This window comes from Aythya ferina (assembly GCF_964211825.1).
Source record: "Aythya ferina genome assembly, chromosome: 5".
NCBI lineage: Eukaryota > Metazoa > Chordata > Aves > Anseriformes > Anatidae > Aythya > Aythya ferina.
In genome coordinates, this window is record NC_140301.1 from 45,372,820 (window position 1) to 45,391,576 (window position 18,757).

The following is an 18,757-nucleotide window of genomic DNA, read 5'->3' on the forward strand; positions in this document are numbered from 1 at the left end:
CAAGGCCAGGCTGGATGGGGCCTTTGGCCAACTTGATCTAGTGGGTAGCATCACTGCCTATGGCAGGGGGTTGTAGTTAGATGATCTTTAAGGTCCCTTCCAACCTGAGACATTCTGTGAGCCTATGAGTCTATGATTCTGCTGTTTCAGCCACGCTGCTAATGGTCCCTGCCTGGGTCATTTCATTCATTCTCAACTTTCTACCTTCCTCCTGCCCTGCCAAATCTCTTCCCCACCGTCCCCTTGGTGATGCAGACGGTAAGGTTAGCTAACAGGTGAGAGCTATGGAAGTCTTCCACCGCCTATGTGTCCTTGCCTTTATCAAGGCAAGAGTGCCAAAACGGTTCTCAAGTGAACATCCATTTTGTTTGACAGTAGATGCTATCTGTTTTTCTCTTTTTTAAGAAAATCCTGTAATACTTTAAGTTACCATGATGAGGTAACACTTCCATGGACAAGGGCTGCCCTGATAAGAGGCCAATTTGATGATGCAAGATTTGGGGTTCCCAGCACCTGAATGGACATAAGATTGTCTGTGCTATCCTCTCCTTCTTTAAGATTTCATCTTGAGTACAAGGCATTTTATATGATATTTCCTGGAGTATTTCTAACTGAGACCATAACAGAACAAAACCTCCTGATAAAAAACAGCAGAGGGGGACGGAAGGAGGTGACATGGCCAGCTCCCACTGACAAGATCACTGTGGGACATGTGAGGGGAAGCTGTCACCGATGAGATGAGATTGTGAGAGGAGTCTCCTGACCACGGGACCCAGTCTCAGGGCACAGGTCAGCTCTGCGGCACGAGGGAGGAGGCTGAAGCAGAGCAGGGTGGCCCTGGCATCTGTCACCAGCCCTTTTCTCCTGGTGAGCCTGGCCCCGCAGAGACCCCATGTGCCAGTGTTGTTCCCAGGAGCTCTGGGAGGTGGGAGGCCAGGGATGGGTGGGTGGGAGATGCCTGCTGGCCAGGGATGGGGCTGGAGCTGTGGGAGCCTGTCCTGGGCACAGCCTGGGATCACGGGCACAGATGGTGAGTGCCGGGAGCACCGATGCTCCTCTTCTCTCTCTCCTTCCTTGTCTCTCAGGAGGTGCTGGGAGCAGGAACTTCACCATGGCAGAGACCAGCACAACAGACTTCTCTCTGAACTACACAGCTTCTGGATATCTGAACTCTTCTGGAAATGACACGGACATGTGCTTAAGGCTATCTTACGAATCTCTGGTCTTTTTAGGTTTCTGTACGGGGATTTCTTTGTGTGGACTTGTGACGAATGGGATAGTCATTTGGTTCCTGTTTTCCCACATGAGGAACCCCTTCACTGTCTACATCCTAAATCTGGCTGTTGCTGACTTCTCTCTGCTCCTCCTCCTTTTTCTGCTCATGTCGGCATTTTTGAGCTTAACAATTTGTTCTCTCTTTAATCATATAATTTTTTCCTATATAGAACTTGAAATTATAGTTGGATTTCTGTGCCACTTCTTTGACCTCAGCAGCCTGGGTCTACGATCTTCCATGATCTTCCACCCGCAAAGGAACTATTTCCTCACCAGGTATCTTTTTTGCTGGCATTGCTGAACAGCAGCACCAATCCCATTGTTTATTTCCTGGTGGGCAACTGCCGGCAGCTGTTCCAGTGTGTGACCACCCTCTTGGTGAAGAACCTTTTCCCGATATCCATCCTGAACCTCCCGTGTCGCAGTTTGACTCCATTCCCTCTGGTCCTATCGCTGGTCACCAGAGAGAACAGATCAGCGCCTGTCCCTCCACTCCCCCTTGTGAGGAAGCTGTAGACTGTGATGAGGTCTTCCCTCAGCCTCCTCTTTTCTAGGCTGAACACACCTAGTGACCTTGAAATGGGAACAAGGAAGAGAGGAAAGGAAAAGGAAAAGGAAAAGGAAAAGGAAAAGGAAAAGGAAAAGGAAAAGGAAAAGGAAAAGGAAAAGGAAAAGGAAAAGGAAAAGGAAAAGGAAAAGGAAAAGGAAAAGGAAAAGGAAAAGGAAAAGGAAAGGGAAAAGGAAAAGGAAAAGGAAAAAAGCAAAGGCCACACAGAAGCATATATAGAGGAAAAATATATATTCTCAACTTCCCATTAATGAGCAATGTTCAGCCACATACTGGGAAGCAGGGCCACAATATGCATGGCAGTTGTTTAGAAGGACAGATTTTCATAACGAGAGCACCCACTCCTCTTTCCCATTTCCCACCTTTAATTACTGAGCCTGACACCATATGGCATGGAATATCTCTTTGGCCAGTCTAGGTCATCTGCTCTAGTGATGTCCCTTCCCCACCTCTTGCCTACCCCCAGCCTGCTGGCTCTTGGAGGGGTTTGGAGGATACCTTGATGAGGTGCCAGTATTGCTCAGCAGTAGACAAAACACTGGTGTGATACCAGTGCTGTTCTAGCTACAGCTGCAGAGCATAATACTACATGGGCTTTTGCAGGGAAAATTAACTCCATCGCAGCCAGACCCAGTACAATGTTCTCCTCCAAACTAAAGCTGAGATCCCTTCTGACAAGCATTATAGCAGTAACAACATGAACATCGATTGAGGGGCCCTTCAAGGGGTACTATTCTAGGGGTACTATTAGGGGTACTATTATATTTCATAAGAAACAAACTAAATCATTGTTTGACTTGAAAGAAACTTCTTCCAGAATGTTGGTTATCTGTTTTTATAACATCTTTAACACTGTGGGTTTTTTTCATAACATTAAAATAATGATAATGATAATGATAACAATGATGATGATGATGATGATGATGATGATGATGATAATAATAATAATAATTCTTTTTGTACATTTCATACTTCCTGTGATGTTTTCTTCCTGAAGTATGGTCAAAGAAAATACAAGACTAACTTGGCAATGGTTTCAATAAAACATGAAAAGATTCCACAGAGAGGTCACTTTAACAATCTTCATGCCCCAGGCTGGACAGGGTATTGCCCTGTCACACACTAGGAAGAGCACTGTTGGATGCTGCCCTCTTTTTCTTTCTTACTCTTGCTCATTCCTCCTTCTCACCTACTCTCAGGCACACACAGGACACACCGGTGAGGAGAGGCTTGCTGGCAATGCAGCCCCACCAAAATCTCCCTCTCGGACCAGGTGACCCAGGGGGGTTTCCCTGAGCAGGAACGGGAGCTCTGGGACCTTGGCTGGCTGCAGGGTCTCATCCAACACTGGGACACATCCAGCACAGGGACACATCCTGCACTGGGATGGATCCTGCACAGCACCAGCAGCAATTCCCCAGCTCCAGGGCTGCTGGCAGAGCTGGCCCAGCATACCCAGTCTTTATTCCCAAATTTTCCTGGCACTTCCCCTTTATTTTTTGCCTGCTCTCCCCACCTCAGTCTCACACACTGTCTTCAGCCTAATGCTCTCTCTCTAGGAATATCTTAGAGGTATCTCTGCCCCCATTATTCTTTCCCTCTGTCAGTCTCTGCTACAGAGACCGGCATCTATCTCTGCCTGAAAGGGGTGATATAGTCTTGGCAGGTGGAGAACGTGTTTGGAAGCTTCCAGGAACCATTTTGCAATTAATTACTTTCAAACTTATGCAGGGTTTCAACTTCAGGGAAGGAATTTAAAACACACAATGGCTGCAAGTGATCTGACAGGAGGGGATGTGGCCATCCTCACATCCTTGGCTTTCATGTGCCAAGACAACTCCAGCCCTGAACCCTTGGTTCGCACCCTGAAGCAGGTGGAGCTGTTCACACTGAGAAGGGGGCACCTCTTTCAAGTTTGTTTCTCTAGTGTTGTCCCACAGTCTCACCAAAGAGACAGTGATGCAAGCAGATGCTCTAGCCTGTGTCTTCATGCAGGTGCAGTGAATGAACCTCTGAAGGTGTGCATGTTTACTCGGTGGCTGCACATAGGGCCTCAGAGCTGGCTCAGCCCCCAGCTCACACAAATCTCTCCCTACCTCAGCACAGCTGAGAGTGTAGGTGCACCTGATTTTAAAAAAGAAAGCTTTTCTTAGCTCTGAAGCTTTTGCCTGGAGAAGATGGAGGATCTGGTATGATGCACCCTGCATGCACAGGCATTGCTGCATGGGTTGTCACTGCTGAGCAGAACAGGCCTGGCTTGTCTTTCCTACAACACTGCTCATTCCCTTTCATTTCTAAGCCCCTGGCTTGTCCATGGGGAGCACAGGTGCCTCCCAAGCATGCTGTGCCTCATCCTACCGCAGCTGGAACAGCACTGGAACAGCTGGGATGCGGCAGCTGTTAGCAGTGACAAGACCTCCCCACTCACGTTGCGAGGGCCCTGGGCAGCCGACAGCATCTGCCCAGAATGCTGCAGGTAGCAGAGAAGCTGCCTGCAAGAAGCCTGCAGTTCAGCTCCACCACCATGTTAGAGCTGGAAGCTCTTCCTAGGAACAGCTGAGCACCAAGTGACCAGTTTTCATTCCAGACCCCAGCTCTTCATAGGACGGGCTGACAGATGTGGAGGGCAGGAACGCACCCAAGGGAAGAGGAGCCAAGGAAGCACTGGCACTGCTCCTTTCACCTGGTGGATGCCTATTACCAGGATTCAGTTCTCACAGCTTCAGCAGGGTTGTTTCCATAAAAAAGTTAATTGTTTTCCTTCCATCGCCCAGTATCCTCTGTCACCTTGAAAATCCAGACTTTACAGTCTTCAAGCAGAGCTGTCCTTTTCTGTTTGTTTTTGATCCTAACGCTACTCCTCTTGTTTTTCTGGAGAAGGAGCAAACACACCAGAGCTGGATACAATCATCAGGTTGTGGTTGCAAAATGGCATGTGCTCAGGCTAACCATATGGCAGCCCAGAGGAGAGTGGGAAGGACTGCAAGAGCCAGTTCCAGTCCAAACCATTGTGTGCAGATGGCCAACATGATGCGTGGACAAAACTCGTCCGCCTTGCTGCCAGAAGAAGCATTGCATTTTGGGGAAAGCCTTCTGGAGCTGATCACACACACATGCCTACTTCCCTCTTCACAAAGCCGAATGGGAGTTCTCTGCGTAGTCTTTGCATGTATCCACACCCACTAAGGCTGCACACAAAAAGCTTTGCTGAGGCATTATTCTGCCCTGCTTTGCCAGGCTCTTGCATCCAGCAGTGCTCAGCTCTTCAGCAGACACACCAAAACAAAGCACCAGCAGGAGCTAAGAGCCTCCATGGCTTTGGCTTTGCTTTAATAGCACACTGGCTAGAGCAAGCTTACTTTTGAAGAAGGAACGGCTCAGACCTGTTAGACAGGACAGATTCAAAGCAAAGATTTCAAAGCAAAATGTTTCGATGGGTGCTTCACCACCTGCCCAGTGCCAACCCCAGGCACAGGTTCCTGTGCTGCCCAGCACATTGTGTTGTCTTGCAGCTAGTTCTGTGCAGCACCAAAGCCATCGTTCTTGCCTCACCCTGTCTCACAGGACACCACCATCCCTAGAGGATCTTCTCCCAGGGAGGGGCTGGAGAAGGTTAAACATTTATTTCCACTGAGCTTTCTCTGGGAGTTTCACTTCTGTTTTCAGGCTCCATGACGTCTTCAAAAGCCCTTTGACAAGCAAGCCTAGCAGAGACTGGGAACTTCTTTGTACAGCTCCCTGCCAGGAAATAAATAATAGGATTGATACTGCTGCTCACACAGGCAAATAGGAGAGGCGTGTCAAAGAAGAGAACTGAAAAATCAAACAATCTTAGCAAGAGCCAGTAAGGAAAGCCAGCATTGAAGAAGAGGAAGGAGATGACAACAAGCAGAACCACAACGCAGAGCTTCCTCAGGGGATGTTGCCATGAACAGCACAAGACCTTGGCAAAAAGCGTTAGACTGGAAAGAATCAGGATAAGCACCGACAACAGGTAGCTCAGGACGAAGATGACAAGTGCCACTGGGGAGAAGTAGAGGGTCACGGTAAGCAAGAAGGAGAGGGCCCAGAGCAGGGCACACACAAGTGCTGGCACGTGCCAGGAGCGGTAGCGGGGCCAGCAGGCCTGGCAGAGGGCAGACAGGGACGTGCTGGCACCGAAGGCTGCCAGGAGGTAGATGCTGGTGGTGAAAACGAAGATGATGATGATGTTCAACATAGCCATCACATCCTGTGAGCCCAGCCTGTGACAAAAGCTCAATGGTCCATAAAATATCACAAGGGCGATGGCAATGGAGAGGAGGAAGGTGAAGTCAGCAATGGCCAAGCTGAAGACGTAGACAGTGATGGGGTTCCTGCGGATGTGGGAGCTGAGGAGCCAGAGGACGGCCCCGTTGCCCACCAGCCCGCAGAGGCAGATGAGCAGCGTGGCAGGGACTTCGCTCAAACTGTCGGCCTCACAGTCGGTCCAGTTGTAGTCGTCCTCATGTGAGGCAGCCTGCCTCATCAGCGCACGGTGCCAAGCCCCGTCATGCGCCATCCCACTGGGCCAGCTCCAGCAAGCAGGGCTGTCTCTTCCTGTGGTAGGGAACGGCGCGCTCATTGTGAAATATCTGCCTCTTCACCTTCCCCTTGCACAGCTGGAGGGATGATAAGAAACAGAGGCATGTCAGAAGCTCCGGTGTGCCCCCACACCAGGATTTTAAGGTCCTTGCAGCCATACCTCATCTTCCACATGGAGAAGCACAAAGAAAAATGAGGAACAGGAGGGATGGGGGAGATGGGTATAACATGCCTGGCACTAAAGCATGTACAGGAATGGAGAAAAAGCTAGAGAGATGCCTCTTTCCTGGCTTTGGACAGGTTAGATCTGGAGGAGGGAAATAGGAGGATGAAGGGATTGTCCTTGGAGATGTCAAAGAGCAAGCAGTTTTGTGGGTGGATCTGACATGGACTCATATTACAACTGGTATTACTAAGCAGCTAGGTTCCTTCAGTGAGACGCCCATTTCAGTATTCCCCTACCATCTTTCCCCAAATATTTGTACATCTTAATGAGCTGCTGTTCTCCGATCAGATTTGATGCAAATGACCAGCAGGTTCAAAAGCAAGGGGGTGGGGGGAGAAGGAGATGGGGGGAGCAGAGAGAAGCGGGCCAGGGGAGAGGAGGAGGCCAGTGGGTGCACTGATTAGGATGGGAATAAAACACCTGGAAAAGCCTGACCTTCTTTTCTGTCGCAGCCTGGAGACCTTCACTGGAGCGGACGTGCTGCAGACTCACATTTCCTCTTGCTTGCCAGCTGCTGTCCTGTGACAGGATCTTCTCATGAGGTTTTCTGGAATTACCGCTTATAAACTGAACCATGCCTGTCCTGCTGAGCTTGTGCGGCGCCCAGCACGGCACATTTCTCGGGCCCTTTTACAAACTGCTTTGTTGCGTTCTCAGGAGCTCTTGCAAACATGAAACTGCTTCATAGCATCTGATGATATCAGGGTTCTGGTTATAGTCTATGCTTGCGTTCATACAGGAAATGACTAACAAGTCTCAGAAGCTAGCCCTATGGGAAAAACAAAACATCTTTCTGTTAGGTTCCTCTTTAATTTCACTTTAAAGCAAACCCAATCCCAAAATTTTTGTATCTTTGAACTGGACAGACTTTTTTTCCTGTAGTTCAGGCAGTGATCTCTAGGACCCTGTGCTACAAGCATGGCATTGCTCTAAGATTTCTGTCCGATTCAAAACTAGGATTGCCACTTATATACCACAACTTCACAGTGACACATGACCTTCAAATACACAGCTTCCAGGAGCATGCTGCTATGAGCAGCAAAACTAACTGAGACTTCCTAAGACAATAATTTCTGGAGAGCTGAACTTCAGTGAGATGAGTCCTACCCAGAGTGGCTGCAGTTCAAAGAGCTCCTGTTGCACCCGAGAGGAAGGGGTGCTCCTGCTTGGACCTGGAGCATGTGGGGGCTCCAGGGCTGAGACCTCCTCCTCAATCCCCTGCTGGCACTGCCTTTGTGTCCCCAGATACACCCCCCCTGCAACATCAGTCCCTTCAAGTGCAAACAAGTAATGATAAGAAAGCTCCAAGGTATGCCAGTGTAGTGCTGTGCAAGATTATGCTCACTGCCCATGTGCTCTGAGAAAGAGCAGAGTTACCCAGGGTTTCCTGGCTTCTGCTTTTGCAGGCAACATCCTGGGATTGGTTGCCTAAATTTTTATTTCCAACACAAGATTTACAAACATCAGTTACTTGTTTGTGTCAACGTTAGGCTCATACATCTTCAGCAGAAGCTATGTTCTGTAAATATTATGGCTGGGGTAGCAATCACTGCTGTATGTCAGGAGAGCTTGTGAGAAACATCTCATTTTTCTTCAGACAGGATCTTCTGTGAAGCTATTTTATTCATGATTGCAATGGCAGGCGGCCTGTCAATCAGGAGTGCATTTTAGTGAACAAATCATAACCTTTTATTCCCTATTACCCAATGCCTGATCACCTCTCCTGTTTTCTCACTGGCTGAGTACTACAGTTGCACAAGCTACTTGATGCTCCTCTACACTATATATATACAATTTTTCTTTTTTTTTTTTTTTTTTTTTTTTTTTTTCCTACCCTTTAATTTCTCCTTTCTTATGTTTTGAGGACTTGTGATCTTTGTTTTACTGTTCTCACACTGCTCATCCTGTTTTTCTCAACCTTCTACCGTATTTTGGAACAGTGAGGCCTTCTACTATCCACTTACCTACTTAGCATTGCTCCTTGTTATGACTACACAACTACCTTTGAATACAGAAAATTAGTTCTCTACTGAAAACACACAACTTTGTTTCTCACAAGCTCATAAAACTGTCCAGTAGGCAGAGCTCACCCTCTTTGAGCTATCACCTGCCAGAGCTTTCACATTCTCTGTTCCTGTCCCTTTATTTAGGACTGCCCACGCAGTTTGCTCCATGGGATTCTTCACCCCACGCACAGAACCGCACTTACCAATGGTCATCCACCCCTGCCTGTCTGTCTGTCCATCCTCTGTCCAGCCTGGCCCAGTGCTGATTGCAGGCACTTGCCTCTTTACCCTGTCCCTTCCTGCCTCCCTCGTTAAACCCCCTGATGGTGTCAAGATTTGTTTGCTGAATGATGCTGTCAGCTCCATCAGCTAGAGGGAGATAGACCTTCTCTGCCAAACAGTGGTGCAGGAGGATACCAGGACAGAGGGAGATGAAAGCTTCTTTTCTGTCCCTCTCCATCACCTCCTCCAGTACGGGGGCTTGTGAGGATCAAGGCACTGGATGCTCAGTGCTTTACAATCAGGCACCAAGGCCCCAGAGCAGGGACTTCTCCACCCAGGGAAGCAGACAGGGTATGGACTGGGGCCAGGAGGTTTCATTCTTGAATCCACATGGTGCTGCAGGTACTCAGCACTACATCTGCATGTGCATCCTTGCCTGTTCCAGCCCTTGCCACCCTGCACTCAGGAGCGCTGCACCAACAATGTTTTTCCCTTGCTGGCTCTTCCAACGGGACCCAGTCCCACCAAAGGCACTGGGTGGAACACAGGTGCTGCGGACGCGGCCAGGCCACTGCTGGGCAGACAGTGCTGAGCTCGGTGAAGGCTCCTGTGGAGCCACCACCATCTGTATCCACAGCTTCCACCCTCAGCGAGATGCCAGTGAGGGGCAGAGCTCGGAGGATGGGGACGATGGTGTGTGCTTGTGCAAAACAACTTCTGCTGAAGGGAGTGACTTTAACAGGAGACCTTAGGAGTAGCTCTTCTGTTGCAGGAGCATTGGGACTGGAATTATATGGCGGGATGAATCTGATGTCTTCGAGAGCAAACAACCTATTTTAGAGCAGAATAAAGTCAGCGAGGAACCAGATGTTCAGCCTGGCAGCCAGGACAGCAGCCGGGAGTGGCCGATCACAGGGACACTGATCTACAGGAGTGGTAGGGCACAGAAGGGTGGGTTCCCTTGGGAAAGGTCTTCTACAGCTGAGGGACCTGCCCAGAGTGGGTGTGGAGGGCCTGTGCCCCCAAGGAGCCATGGGAGGGTTGAACCACAACCACACTGAGGTCAGGAGCCACAGCCCCTGATTTGTGCACTACCAGAGGGGTGGCACTGTGGGAAACAACCACAAGTGCTCCCAAGAGCAAGGAGGAAGATGTGGACTTCCCATGCCACCACCGTGCCCCTGGTGAAGGGCTGGGGGGGCTGCACTTCTCTCCAACAGCATGCTGGAAGGGAAGCACAGCACTGACAGCACCCTTCCTGGTATCTGTATTTGTATCATTAGGGGGTATTAGCAGTAACCCGTCTGGGCTGTAAGTGCCAGTGAAAACTACCATTCCTTGTTCTTGTATTCAAAGACAATTTATAAACTGTTAATGCCCAAATTCGACAAGTAAAACTAGGTTTTGGCTCCGCTTTGAACGCATATTCCCTTGTGCCCGGGAGATATCTTGGCGATAATTCCCACATACTTCCCACAAGGGGAGTTGCTTCTGAGAAGCACTGCAGTGGCCCTGCCAGCGTCACCAGCATCACGCTTTTCCGCCGCGGGGCAATGCCCACCCTGTGCGGCTGGAAAGCCCTGAGCTGTGGGGGAGTGGAACAAGGAGTGACAGAAATACATCAGGCAGAGAGGGAAAGCAGCTGTGAGAGCTGGGCGTATTTAATCAGAAAAGCATGAGGAGCCATTCACAAAATTCTTGCATAGTTTCTGGCAAAAGCCACTTCCTTTGTGGGGAAAAAAAAAAAATCAAGATAAATAAAAACAAGGAAGCAGAGCTCTGACGTAGCAGTGGTTACAAAACCTTTCTCGATGCCACTGCGACCCCACTGTGGCTGGGGCAGCCCGTGCATGCAGCATAGAGGCACAGAGAGGAGCCAAGTGACGAGTCCGGGGACACCCTGGTGACCAGGAAACGTTCCTCATTGCACAATTGGCCTGAGGGAAATCCTCTTCAGGACCTGGATTTGAGGGGAGCCTGAGATGCCAGGACACCAACGTGGATCTGCACAAGCCCTTCTGGAAAAACAGCCCTAGCCTGCTGATTCACCAAAGCTAACAGTTAAGTGCAATGTTTTTCCTCAGCCCTACCCCACTTTTCTTTCCTCCAGCACCCGCAGCCAGCACCTCCCTCCCTCCCTGCTCTCCTGCGGACAAGCTGTGCTCTCCCCAGTGCCTTTCCCCTGCCCTGTGCTGCCCTTTTGCAGCTTCTGGTGCCTCCTGCCCCTGCCCTCACGCCTCCCTCTCACATCCACAATGGGAGCCCTGCTCCCCGCCTCATCCCACTCACCCTCGGGGTCCTGCTCACCCCCTGCTCCCTGCTCTGACCGCAGCCAGGACCGCACCCCACCACCGCCTGGCCTCCTGCCATGGAGCCCAACCACACGGCCCCGTCTCCTCCGCCACCCATGCCGACGGCCGAGGAAGAAGACGTGTGCGAGGTAGACATCCCCGACGTGGCCGTGGACGGCGCCACGCTGCTCATCTGCCTCTGCGGGCTGCTGAGCAACGGGGCCGTCCTCTGGCTCCTCGGCTGCCGCATCCGCAGGAACCCCATCACCATCTACGTGCTCAACCTGGCCGTCGCTGACTTCACCTTCCTCCTCCTCATGCTCACCTCCGCGCTCCTCTACATCCTGGAGAGCCTCTCCTGCAACACCTTCCCTTTCTTCGTGTACCTCAAGTCGTTCCTCCTGCCCCTGCTGCTCACCCACAACATGGGCATGTACCTGCTGACAGCCATCAGCATCGAGAGGTGCGTGTCCGTCGTCTGCTCCAGCAGCCCCTGCGGCCACCGCCCCCAGCACCTCTCGGCTGTGGTGTGTGCCCTGCTCTGGGCCCTCTCCATCGCTGTAATTGCTGTAGTAGCTGTCCTGTGCCTGTCACACCAGCAAGATCAATGCCGTCTGTCCCTCATCTCCATGTATGCCCTCAACTTCCTTATTTTTGCCCCACCCATGGTCATTTCCAATGTGATCCTGTTCATTAAGGTCCAGTGCGGCTCCCAGCAGCACCAGCCCAGGAGGCTCTACATCGTTATCTTCCTCACCGTCCTCTTCTTCCTCCTCTTCACTCTTCCCCTCAGCATCTGGAATTTCCTGCAGCAACTCAGTTACAGTCCGGGGCACTCCCAGGTTGTTTTCCTGCTTGCCTGCATCAACAGCAGCATCAACCCCTTCATCTACTTCCTGGTGGGGAGCTGCCGGAGGCGCTGCTCCTTGGTGTCCCTCCAGGTGGCTTTCCGGAGGGTCTTCGAGGAGCTGGCCGATGACACGGTGTGCAGTGACAATAACACGATGGACACGCTGAGCCCAGTCTGTTGAGGCCTTTCTATTACTCTGCTTAAGGCCCCCCCCAGATGATGGTTGTGGGTTTCACTGGGGACCCAGATCAATAAATGTCTGCCCTGTTTCCACAGATGTCACCCTCTCACTGCTCCCTGCAGACAATAACAGGGCGCGGGTGGGGAAGGGGGGGAAGAAGAGAAAACGTAATTATGTAATTTGGAGGTCAGCGGGGGGCAGGATTCCTGGCAGGATTCCCTGCAGTTGCACAGCTTTCCTCATCCCCACAACCCTCCCCAGCAGTACTGTTCCCCAAAGGAATGTGCCCCAGAGGGCAGAGTTCCCGTCTCATGCTGTCAGACTGCCACATTTCTGCTTTTTGGGATGAGTATTGCCTTTGGGAAAGGCTGACTCATGTGCGAGTGGGGAAAAACCTGCCCAGTGTCCTAAGCTCCTCTCCCACATGCCCTGTGCAGCCTCCCCCCTGCTCTGCCCCCCTTCTGGCTCCAGAAATGCCAACAGTGGGGCACCCAACAAGGCTCTGCTGATGCCCTGTGCTCCCACAGGACCAGCTCCTGCGTCACTGCGGCTTGGTGTCGATACACAGCACCCCTGAGCAGCCTGGGGTCCATGCCCACGCCCAGGCTGGGACGTCTCCCATCCCGCAGGGCACTTGCCGATGTCCTCACACGTGGCATGCAGGCCCCGGAGGGAAGCCCCACTCCCCAGTCCCATCCTGGTCCCCGAACCCCATCCCTGCCACCGCCTGCTGGGATCAGGCGCTGAGCCCCAGGGCTGGAGCTCCCCGTGCGCCTTCCCCACTCCTCGCGTCCTGCTGCGCGCAGAGCCCCCAGCCCCAGCCCCCCAGAGGTGCCCCCAGCCCCAGGCCACGAAGAGGAGGAACGAGAGGCAGCGGCAGAGCAGCGGCTTTATTGGGGGCAGAGCCGGGGTCCGGGGGGACGCGGGGGCTGGGGGCGCCGGGCGCTGTGCGGGGGCGTCCCGCAACGGAGCCCGCCCCGGGCCGGAGGAGCCCCCGCACCGAGCGTCGAAGCGCCGCTTCTCCGGGGGGTTCCGCGGAGCCCTCCGGTTTCCTCTTTCCACGCTGGAGGGCAGCAAAGCCCCGCGCTCCGCGTCGAGGTGGCCGGGAGATGCGGGGACGGGACTGGAGGGGACAGGAGGGGATGGGGATGGAGGGAATGGGCATGGGACGGGGCGAGAAAAGGGTCCCGACGGATACGGGGATGGGGATGGGATGGAAGGGGCGTGGGACAGGATAGAAGAGGATGGGATGGGGATGGTATTGGGAGGGGATGGGGATGGGGATGGGGATGGGGATGGGGATGGGGATGGGGATGGGGATGGGGATGGGGATGGGGATGGGGATGGGGATGGGGATGGGGATGGGGATGGAAAAAAACAGCAACAGAGATGAGGATCGGGATGGGACACGGATGGGAACAGGGCAGGGTTTAGTATGGGGACAGGGAAGGGGATGGGGAGGGGAGAGAATGGGACAGGACGTGACAGGGTGGGTACAGGGATGGGATTAGGATGGGATAGAGATGGGGACAAAGACCAGACAGGGACTGGGATGGGATGGCAAAGGATAGGGAAGGGGATGGAGATAGGATGGGAGATCCAGACTGGGACAGGGAATGGCATGGGATGGCACAGGGAGGGAGAAGGATGGGAACTGAGCTGGGATGGTGATGTGGGCAGGAAAAGGATGGGACTAGGATGAGGACAGGTTGGGGATGGGACAGGGATAGGGATGGGGTTACGACAGGACACAAACACATCCTGACATGCAGCCATGGGAAGGTGAGCCGTGGGGTGGCCATGAAGAGGTGTGGACAGCTGAGCATCAAGCTGGGGGACACAGCGCAGACAGTGAAACCACAGTGGCCTCTCAGCTGGAGATCACAGTGACCCCTGTCTCCTCGAAGACCCTCCGGAAGGCCACCTGGAGGGACACCAAGGAGCAGCGCCTCCAGCAGCTCCCCACCAGGAAGTAGATGAAGGGGTTGATGCTGCTGTTGATGCTTACAAGCAGGAAAACAACCTGGGAGTGCCCCGGACTGTAACTGAGTTGCTGCAGGAAATTCCAGATGCTGAGGGGGACCATGAAGAGGAGGAAGAAGAGGACGGTGAGGAAGATAACGATGTAGAGCCTCCTGGGCTGGCGCCGCTGGGAGCCGCACTGGACCTTAATGAACAGGATCACATTGGAAATGACCATGGGTGGGGCAAAAATAAGGAAGTTGAGGGCATACATGGAGATGAGGGACAGACGGCATTGATCTTGCTGGTGTGACAGGCACAGGACAGCTACTACAGCAATTACAGCAATGGAGAGGGCCCAGAGCAGGGCACACACCACGGCCGAGAGGTGCTGGGGGCGGTGGCAGCGGTACCAGAGTGGGCACAGGACAGACACGCACCTCTCGATGCTGATGGCTGTCAGCAGGTACATGCCCATGTTGTGGGTGAGCAGCAGGGGCAGGAGGAACGACTTGAGGTACACGAAGAAAGGGAAGGTGTTGCAGGAGAGGCTCTCCAGGATGTAGAGGAGCGCGGAGGTGAGCATGAGGAGGAGGAAGGTGAAGTCAGCGACGGCCAGGTTGAGCACGTAGACGGTGATGGGGTTCCTGCGGATGCGGCAGCCGAGGAGCCAGAGGACAGCCCCATTGCCCACCAGCCCGCAGAGGCAGATGAGCAGCGTGGCGCCGTCCACGGCCACGTCGGGGATGTCTATCTCGCACACGTCTTCTCCCTCAGCCGTCGGCATGGGTGGCGGAGGAGACGGGGCCGTGTGGTTGGGCTCCATGGCAGGAGGCCAGGCGGTGGTGGGGTGCGGTCCTGGCTGCGGTCAGAGCAGGGAGCAGGGGGTGAGCAGGACCCCGAGGGTGAGTGGGATGAGGCGGGGAGCAGGGCTCAGGGGATGGCCGGACTGGGGACATGCTGGGGACAGAGGGCTGAGGAGGCGGCTGCCCTGCCAGTGGTGGGCAGAGTGTGGAGCAGAGGGCAAGGGGCTGCAGGAGGGGGTTAAGGGGGGCGAGGGGGCTGCAGGGGCCTCAGGGGAGGCGCCAGCAGCGCCCTGGTCCAGGCTCGCCCCCATCCCTACCTTTCCAGGCAGCGGTCTGCGCCCTGTCCAGCTGGAGCCGTCCTTGCCAGCGTCCTCTCAGGCAAGGAGATTTCGTGTCTCTGTGTCCTCAGAGGACCTGAGCAGACCTGAGCCTCCTCCGTGCCCCTCCAAACAGCGCTGCTCCTTGGGCGTTGCTGCAGGAGCACTGGTCAGGTGGTGAGAGCTCTGCCTCTCTCGGCGATAGTGGCTGCATCTCCCAGCCTCTTCCCTCATCAAATTTCTGTTGGTCTTGGAGGAAAGGAAATGTTTTGCCCAAGAGGATATCCCAGAGGAGAAATATTGCAGCAGCTACATCTTGCTGTGAAAGAATCTTGGTGCTTTTAGGATCCAACCTTATATCTCATTAGACTGGTAATTACCACCTTCCTAATTGTTTTATTGTGCTCCATTCTCCTCCCCCCCTACTCTTCCCTAATGTTGGCATCCTTCTGAGATGGTTCATTACTGTTTGCATTTCCCCTCAGCCTCCCGGCGAGGCCTGGCCACAGGATCTGGTCCACGCTCGTCGTGTCATGTCCCCGGGAGGGGGTTCGGTGTCGGGGCCATGGGCTCAAGCTGGGGCCAGGCTGCAGGGGACGCGGGGGGGGGAGTTGCAGGAGGGAAGACGGGAAGGGCGAGGGCCACGGGTGACACCGGCAGCCGGGCCCAGGGAGGGACAGGGCTCCACAAGTCACCTGCTGGGCCAGGAGGAGCCGTGAGTCATCCCGTGCCTCCCTCCGCCCTGGACTTTGCCTCCGGTGGATGCTCGGGGCGATAAAACCAGCGGAGGCCAGGGAGGGAGTGGGACGTGCAGGGTCCTCGCAGGGTGCTGGGGCCCGGAGAGGCGTCCCCGCGGCCAGGCCCACCGTGCCCACATGCAGCAGGCGCCTGGGGGGCAGAGCCCACCCCTGGGGCCCCCCGAGGCCGTGGGCGCCGAGACCAAGGCCGCTGAGATCAAGGCCGTCATCGTCGGGGACGGAGGCTGCGGGAAGACGTCGCTGCTGATGGTCTTTGCCAGAGGGGACTTCCCCAAGGTGAGGCTCCTCCTGCCCGCCCAATGCCCCCGGTGGCACCGGGACCCTCGCCCTGTGCAGCCCCTTGCCCACAGCCCCCCCGCGGGTCCCCTTGCTGGGGATGGGGCCGTGGGACGTGGCTTTGGCTGGCACCGGGCGGGTCTCATTGGGTCCCAGCCACCCACCCAAGGCTCGGTGCTGCTGCAGGAGACCAGAAGTATCCCAACTGCCTCCCCATGGGCCTTGTCCACCCCCCCCAGTCCCTCACCCAACCCCGGGGGCCTCTCCGAGCCACCCGCTGCCCACACCCCCTGTCCCCTGCCAGGTCTACGTCCCCACGGTGTTCGAGAAGTACACGGCCTCCTTCCAAGTTGACGGAAAGCCCGTGAAGATCCACCTCTGGGACACGGCAGGTGGGAAGGGATGGGAGGGGACAGCCTCGGGTGTGCCCCTGTGTGCGGAGGCACTGGGGACAGGGTCCCCCACGGGTGTCCCCGCCGCCTGCCATCCCCAGACCCCCCCCCACGTCCCCTCGGCGTGGGGACAGGCGCGGTCCGTCGGGGAGCCGGCTGCTGAGGGTCTGCTGCTGCGCCTGCAGGGCAGGAGGACTACGACAGGCTTCGCCCGCTGTCCTACTCGGACGCCAATGTCGTCCTCATGTGCTTCGATGTCACCAACCGCAGCAGCTACGACAACATCCTGACCAAGGTAACGCAGCGCCGGGGGCTGCTCCCGCCCCATGCAGCCTCCCCAAGGGGGCTGCCCACCTATTCCCTCATTTGTCCCAACCCCGTTCCCCACAGTGGTACCCAGAGGTGAACCACTTCTGCAAGGGCGTCCCCGTTCTGCTGGTGGGCTGCAAGACCGACCTGCGGCAGGACCCCGAGGTGCTGCGTGAGCTGCGGCAGGGCCGCCAGGAGCCCGTCACCTCACAGCAGGTGGGTGTCCCCACCCCGGCAGGGGACACGAGCCCGGCACGGGGCAACAGGATGGGGCTCAGCCCCTGTCACCACTCTCCGCAGGGGGAGGCCATGGCCCGGCAGGTCCACGCCGTGTCCTACTTCGAGTGCTCAGCAAGGTACCAGGAGAACGTCAGGGACATCTTCGCTGCCACCTGCGCCACCGCGCTGCGCTCCACCCGACGGACCCGACGCAGGAGATGGACCCGGAGGGGCTGCACGCTCTGCTGAGACCCCGCACCCCCAGCCCGGGCACCGTGGGGCAGGCACGGAGACCCCCCGTGCATGGAGAGGAGCCTGCCCGCAGCCGTCCCACTACTGAGAACTGACCCGGGGAAACCCCGGCCCCCAGACCCGCCGGCCGGGTGGGGGACAGGCGCTGAGCGGCCGCAGCACGGGTCTGCCATTAAAGCTCAGAGATCACAGCGCCGTACGGTACCCGCAGGCAGAGCCTCGGGCACCTGCTGGGGCTCCAAAAGACACAGCCACGGCACCATGTGTTTGTGTATGTGTGTGTGTGTGAATGTCTGTGACTGTGTGTGAACGTGTGTGCATGCATGTGTGTGCATGTATGTACGAATGTGTGTGTGTGTGTTTGTACGTGTGTACGTGTGCATACATGTGTGTATGAATGTATGCACATGTGTGTGTACGTATGTGTGTGTGAATGTGACTGTGTGTGTGAATGTGTGTGCATGCGTGTGCATGTGTGTGTGAATGTGTGTGTTCATGTGCGTGTCCATGCGCATGTGAATGTGTGTGTATTTGTACACGTGTGTGTGTATATGTGTGTGTGTACGTGTGTATGTGCATGCGTATGTGTGTGCATGTGTGTGTACATCTGTGTGCATGTGTGTGTACATCTGTGTATATGGGTGTGTGAATGGATACATGTGAACGTACACGTGTGTATGTGTACGTGTGTATGTACATGTGTGTAGTGAGTGCATGTGTTTGTATGTGTGTACATGTGTGCGTGTGCATGCGTATATGTGTGCATGTCGGTATGTGTGTACATGTGTGTACGTGTGCATGTGCATATGTACATGGGTGTACATGAGTGTACGTGTGTGTATGTGAGTACGTGTGTATGTACATGTGTGTGCGTGTACATGTGTGTACATGTGTGTGTACGTGTGTACGTGTGTGTACGTGTGTGTACATGTCTGTACATGTGTGTACGTGTCTGTGCATGTCTGTACATGTGTGTACATGTGTGTGGTGTGTCCATGTGTGTCCATGTGTGTCCATGTGTGTGCGCACCTCCGTGCGCGGCCCCCTCACCCCCACGCCCCCCTCCCGCCCGCGGCCCCGCTCCCCCACGTGCCCCGCGCGGGTCCCCGCGAGCATGCGCGGGGCGGGCCGGAGGGGGCGGGGGCCCGCGGGGGCGTGGCCGGCGGGCCGGCCCGCGGGAGGGCGCTCGCGCGCGTCCCGTGGCGGCGCATGCGCGCCCGCTTCCCTCCCCCCCCTCCCTCCCCGCTCCGGCGGGGCGGGGCGGGCGGGCTGCGTGCGCGCGGC

At 55.0% G+C, this 18,757-nt stretch overlaps 4 protein-coding genes across 7 annotated transcripts; 2 read left to right on the forward strand and 2 right to left on the reverse strand.

The window, feature by feature from the left end:
* Positions 1 to 2,995: 2,995 nt before the first annotated feature.
* LOC311438291 (mas-related G-protein coupled receptor member A2B-like) lies at positions 2,996 to 7,320 on the reverse strand. The gene is made up of 2 exons (XM_084522494.1): positions 7,068 to 7,320; positions 2,996 to 6,483 (listed from the first exon to the last, which is right to left on the reverse strand). Exon 2 carries the CDS (start codon positions 6,444 to 6,446, stop codon positions 5,457 to 5,459), a length of 990 nt encoding a protein of 329 aa, XP_084378620.1. The 5' UTR covers positions 6,447 to 6,483; positions 7,068 to 7,320; the 3' UTR covers positions 2,996 to 5,456.
* Positions 7,321 to 10,549: 3,229 nt separating this feature from the next.
* On the forward strand, positions 10,550 to 12,278 carry LOC311438290 (mas-related G-protein coupled receptor member H-like). 4 transcript variants are annotated; one of them, XM_084522492.1, is made up of 3 exons: positions 10,646 to 10,920; positions 11,193 to 11,614; positions 11,945 to 12,278. In XM_084522492.1, exons 2-3 carry the CDS (start codon positions 11,229 to 11,231, stop codon positions 12,180 to 12,182), a joined length of 624 nt encoding a protein of 207 aa, XP_084378618.1. In that variant the 5' UTR covers positions 10,646 to 10,920; positions 11,193 to 11,228; the 3' UTR covers positions 12,183 to 12,278. The 4 variants fall into 4 exon arrangements, with proteins under 4 accessions (XP_084378616.1, XP_084378618.1, XP_084378617.1 ...); XM_084522493.1 differs by having other exon boundaries at positions 10,659 to 10,920; positions 11,197 to 11,614; XM_084522490.1 differs by having other exon boundaries at positions 10,550 to 10,920; positions 11,193 to 12,278.
* Positions 12,279 to 13,052: 774 nt separating this feature from the next.
* Positions 13,053 to 16,015, reverse strand: LOC311438292 (mas-related G-protein coupled receptor member H-like). The gene is made up of 3 exons (XM_084522495.1): positions 15,963 to 16,015; positions 15,268 to 15,854; positions 13,053 to 15,006 (listed from the first exon to the last, which is right to left on the reverse strand). The coding sequence occupies exon 3, from the start codon at positions 14,968 to 14,970 to the stop codon at positions 14,053 to 14,055; it is 918 nt and encodes a 305-aa protein (XP_084378621.1). The 5' UTR covers positions 14,971 to 15,006; positions 15,268 to 15,854; positions 15,963 to 16,015; the 3' UTR covers positions 13,053 to 14,052.
* Positions 16,016 to 17,721, forward strand: RHOD (ras homolog family member D). The gene is made up of 5 exons (XM_084522496.1): positions 16,016 to 16,301; positions 16,606 to 16,693; positions 16,879 to 16,988; positions 17,084 to 17,218; positions 17,303 to 17,721. Exons 1-5 carry the CDS (start codon positions 16,143 to 16,145, stop codon positions 17,468 to 17,470), a joined length of 660 nt encoding a protein of 219 aa, XP_084378622.1. The 5' UTR covers positions 16,016 to 16,142; the 3' UTR covers positions 17,471 to 17,721.
* The last annotated feature ends 1,036 nt before the right edge of the window (positions 17,722 to 18,757 follow it).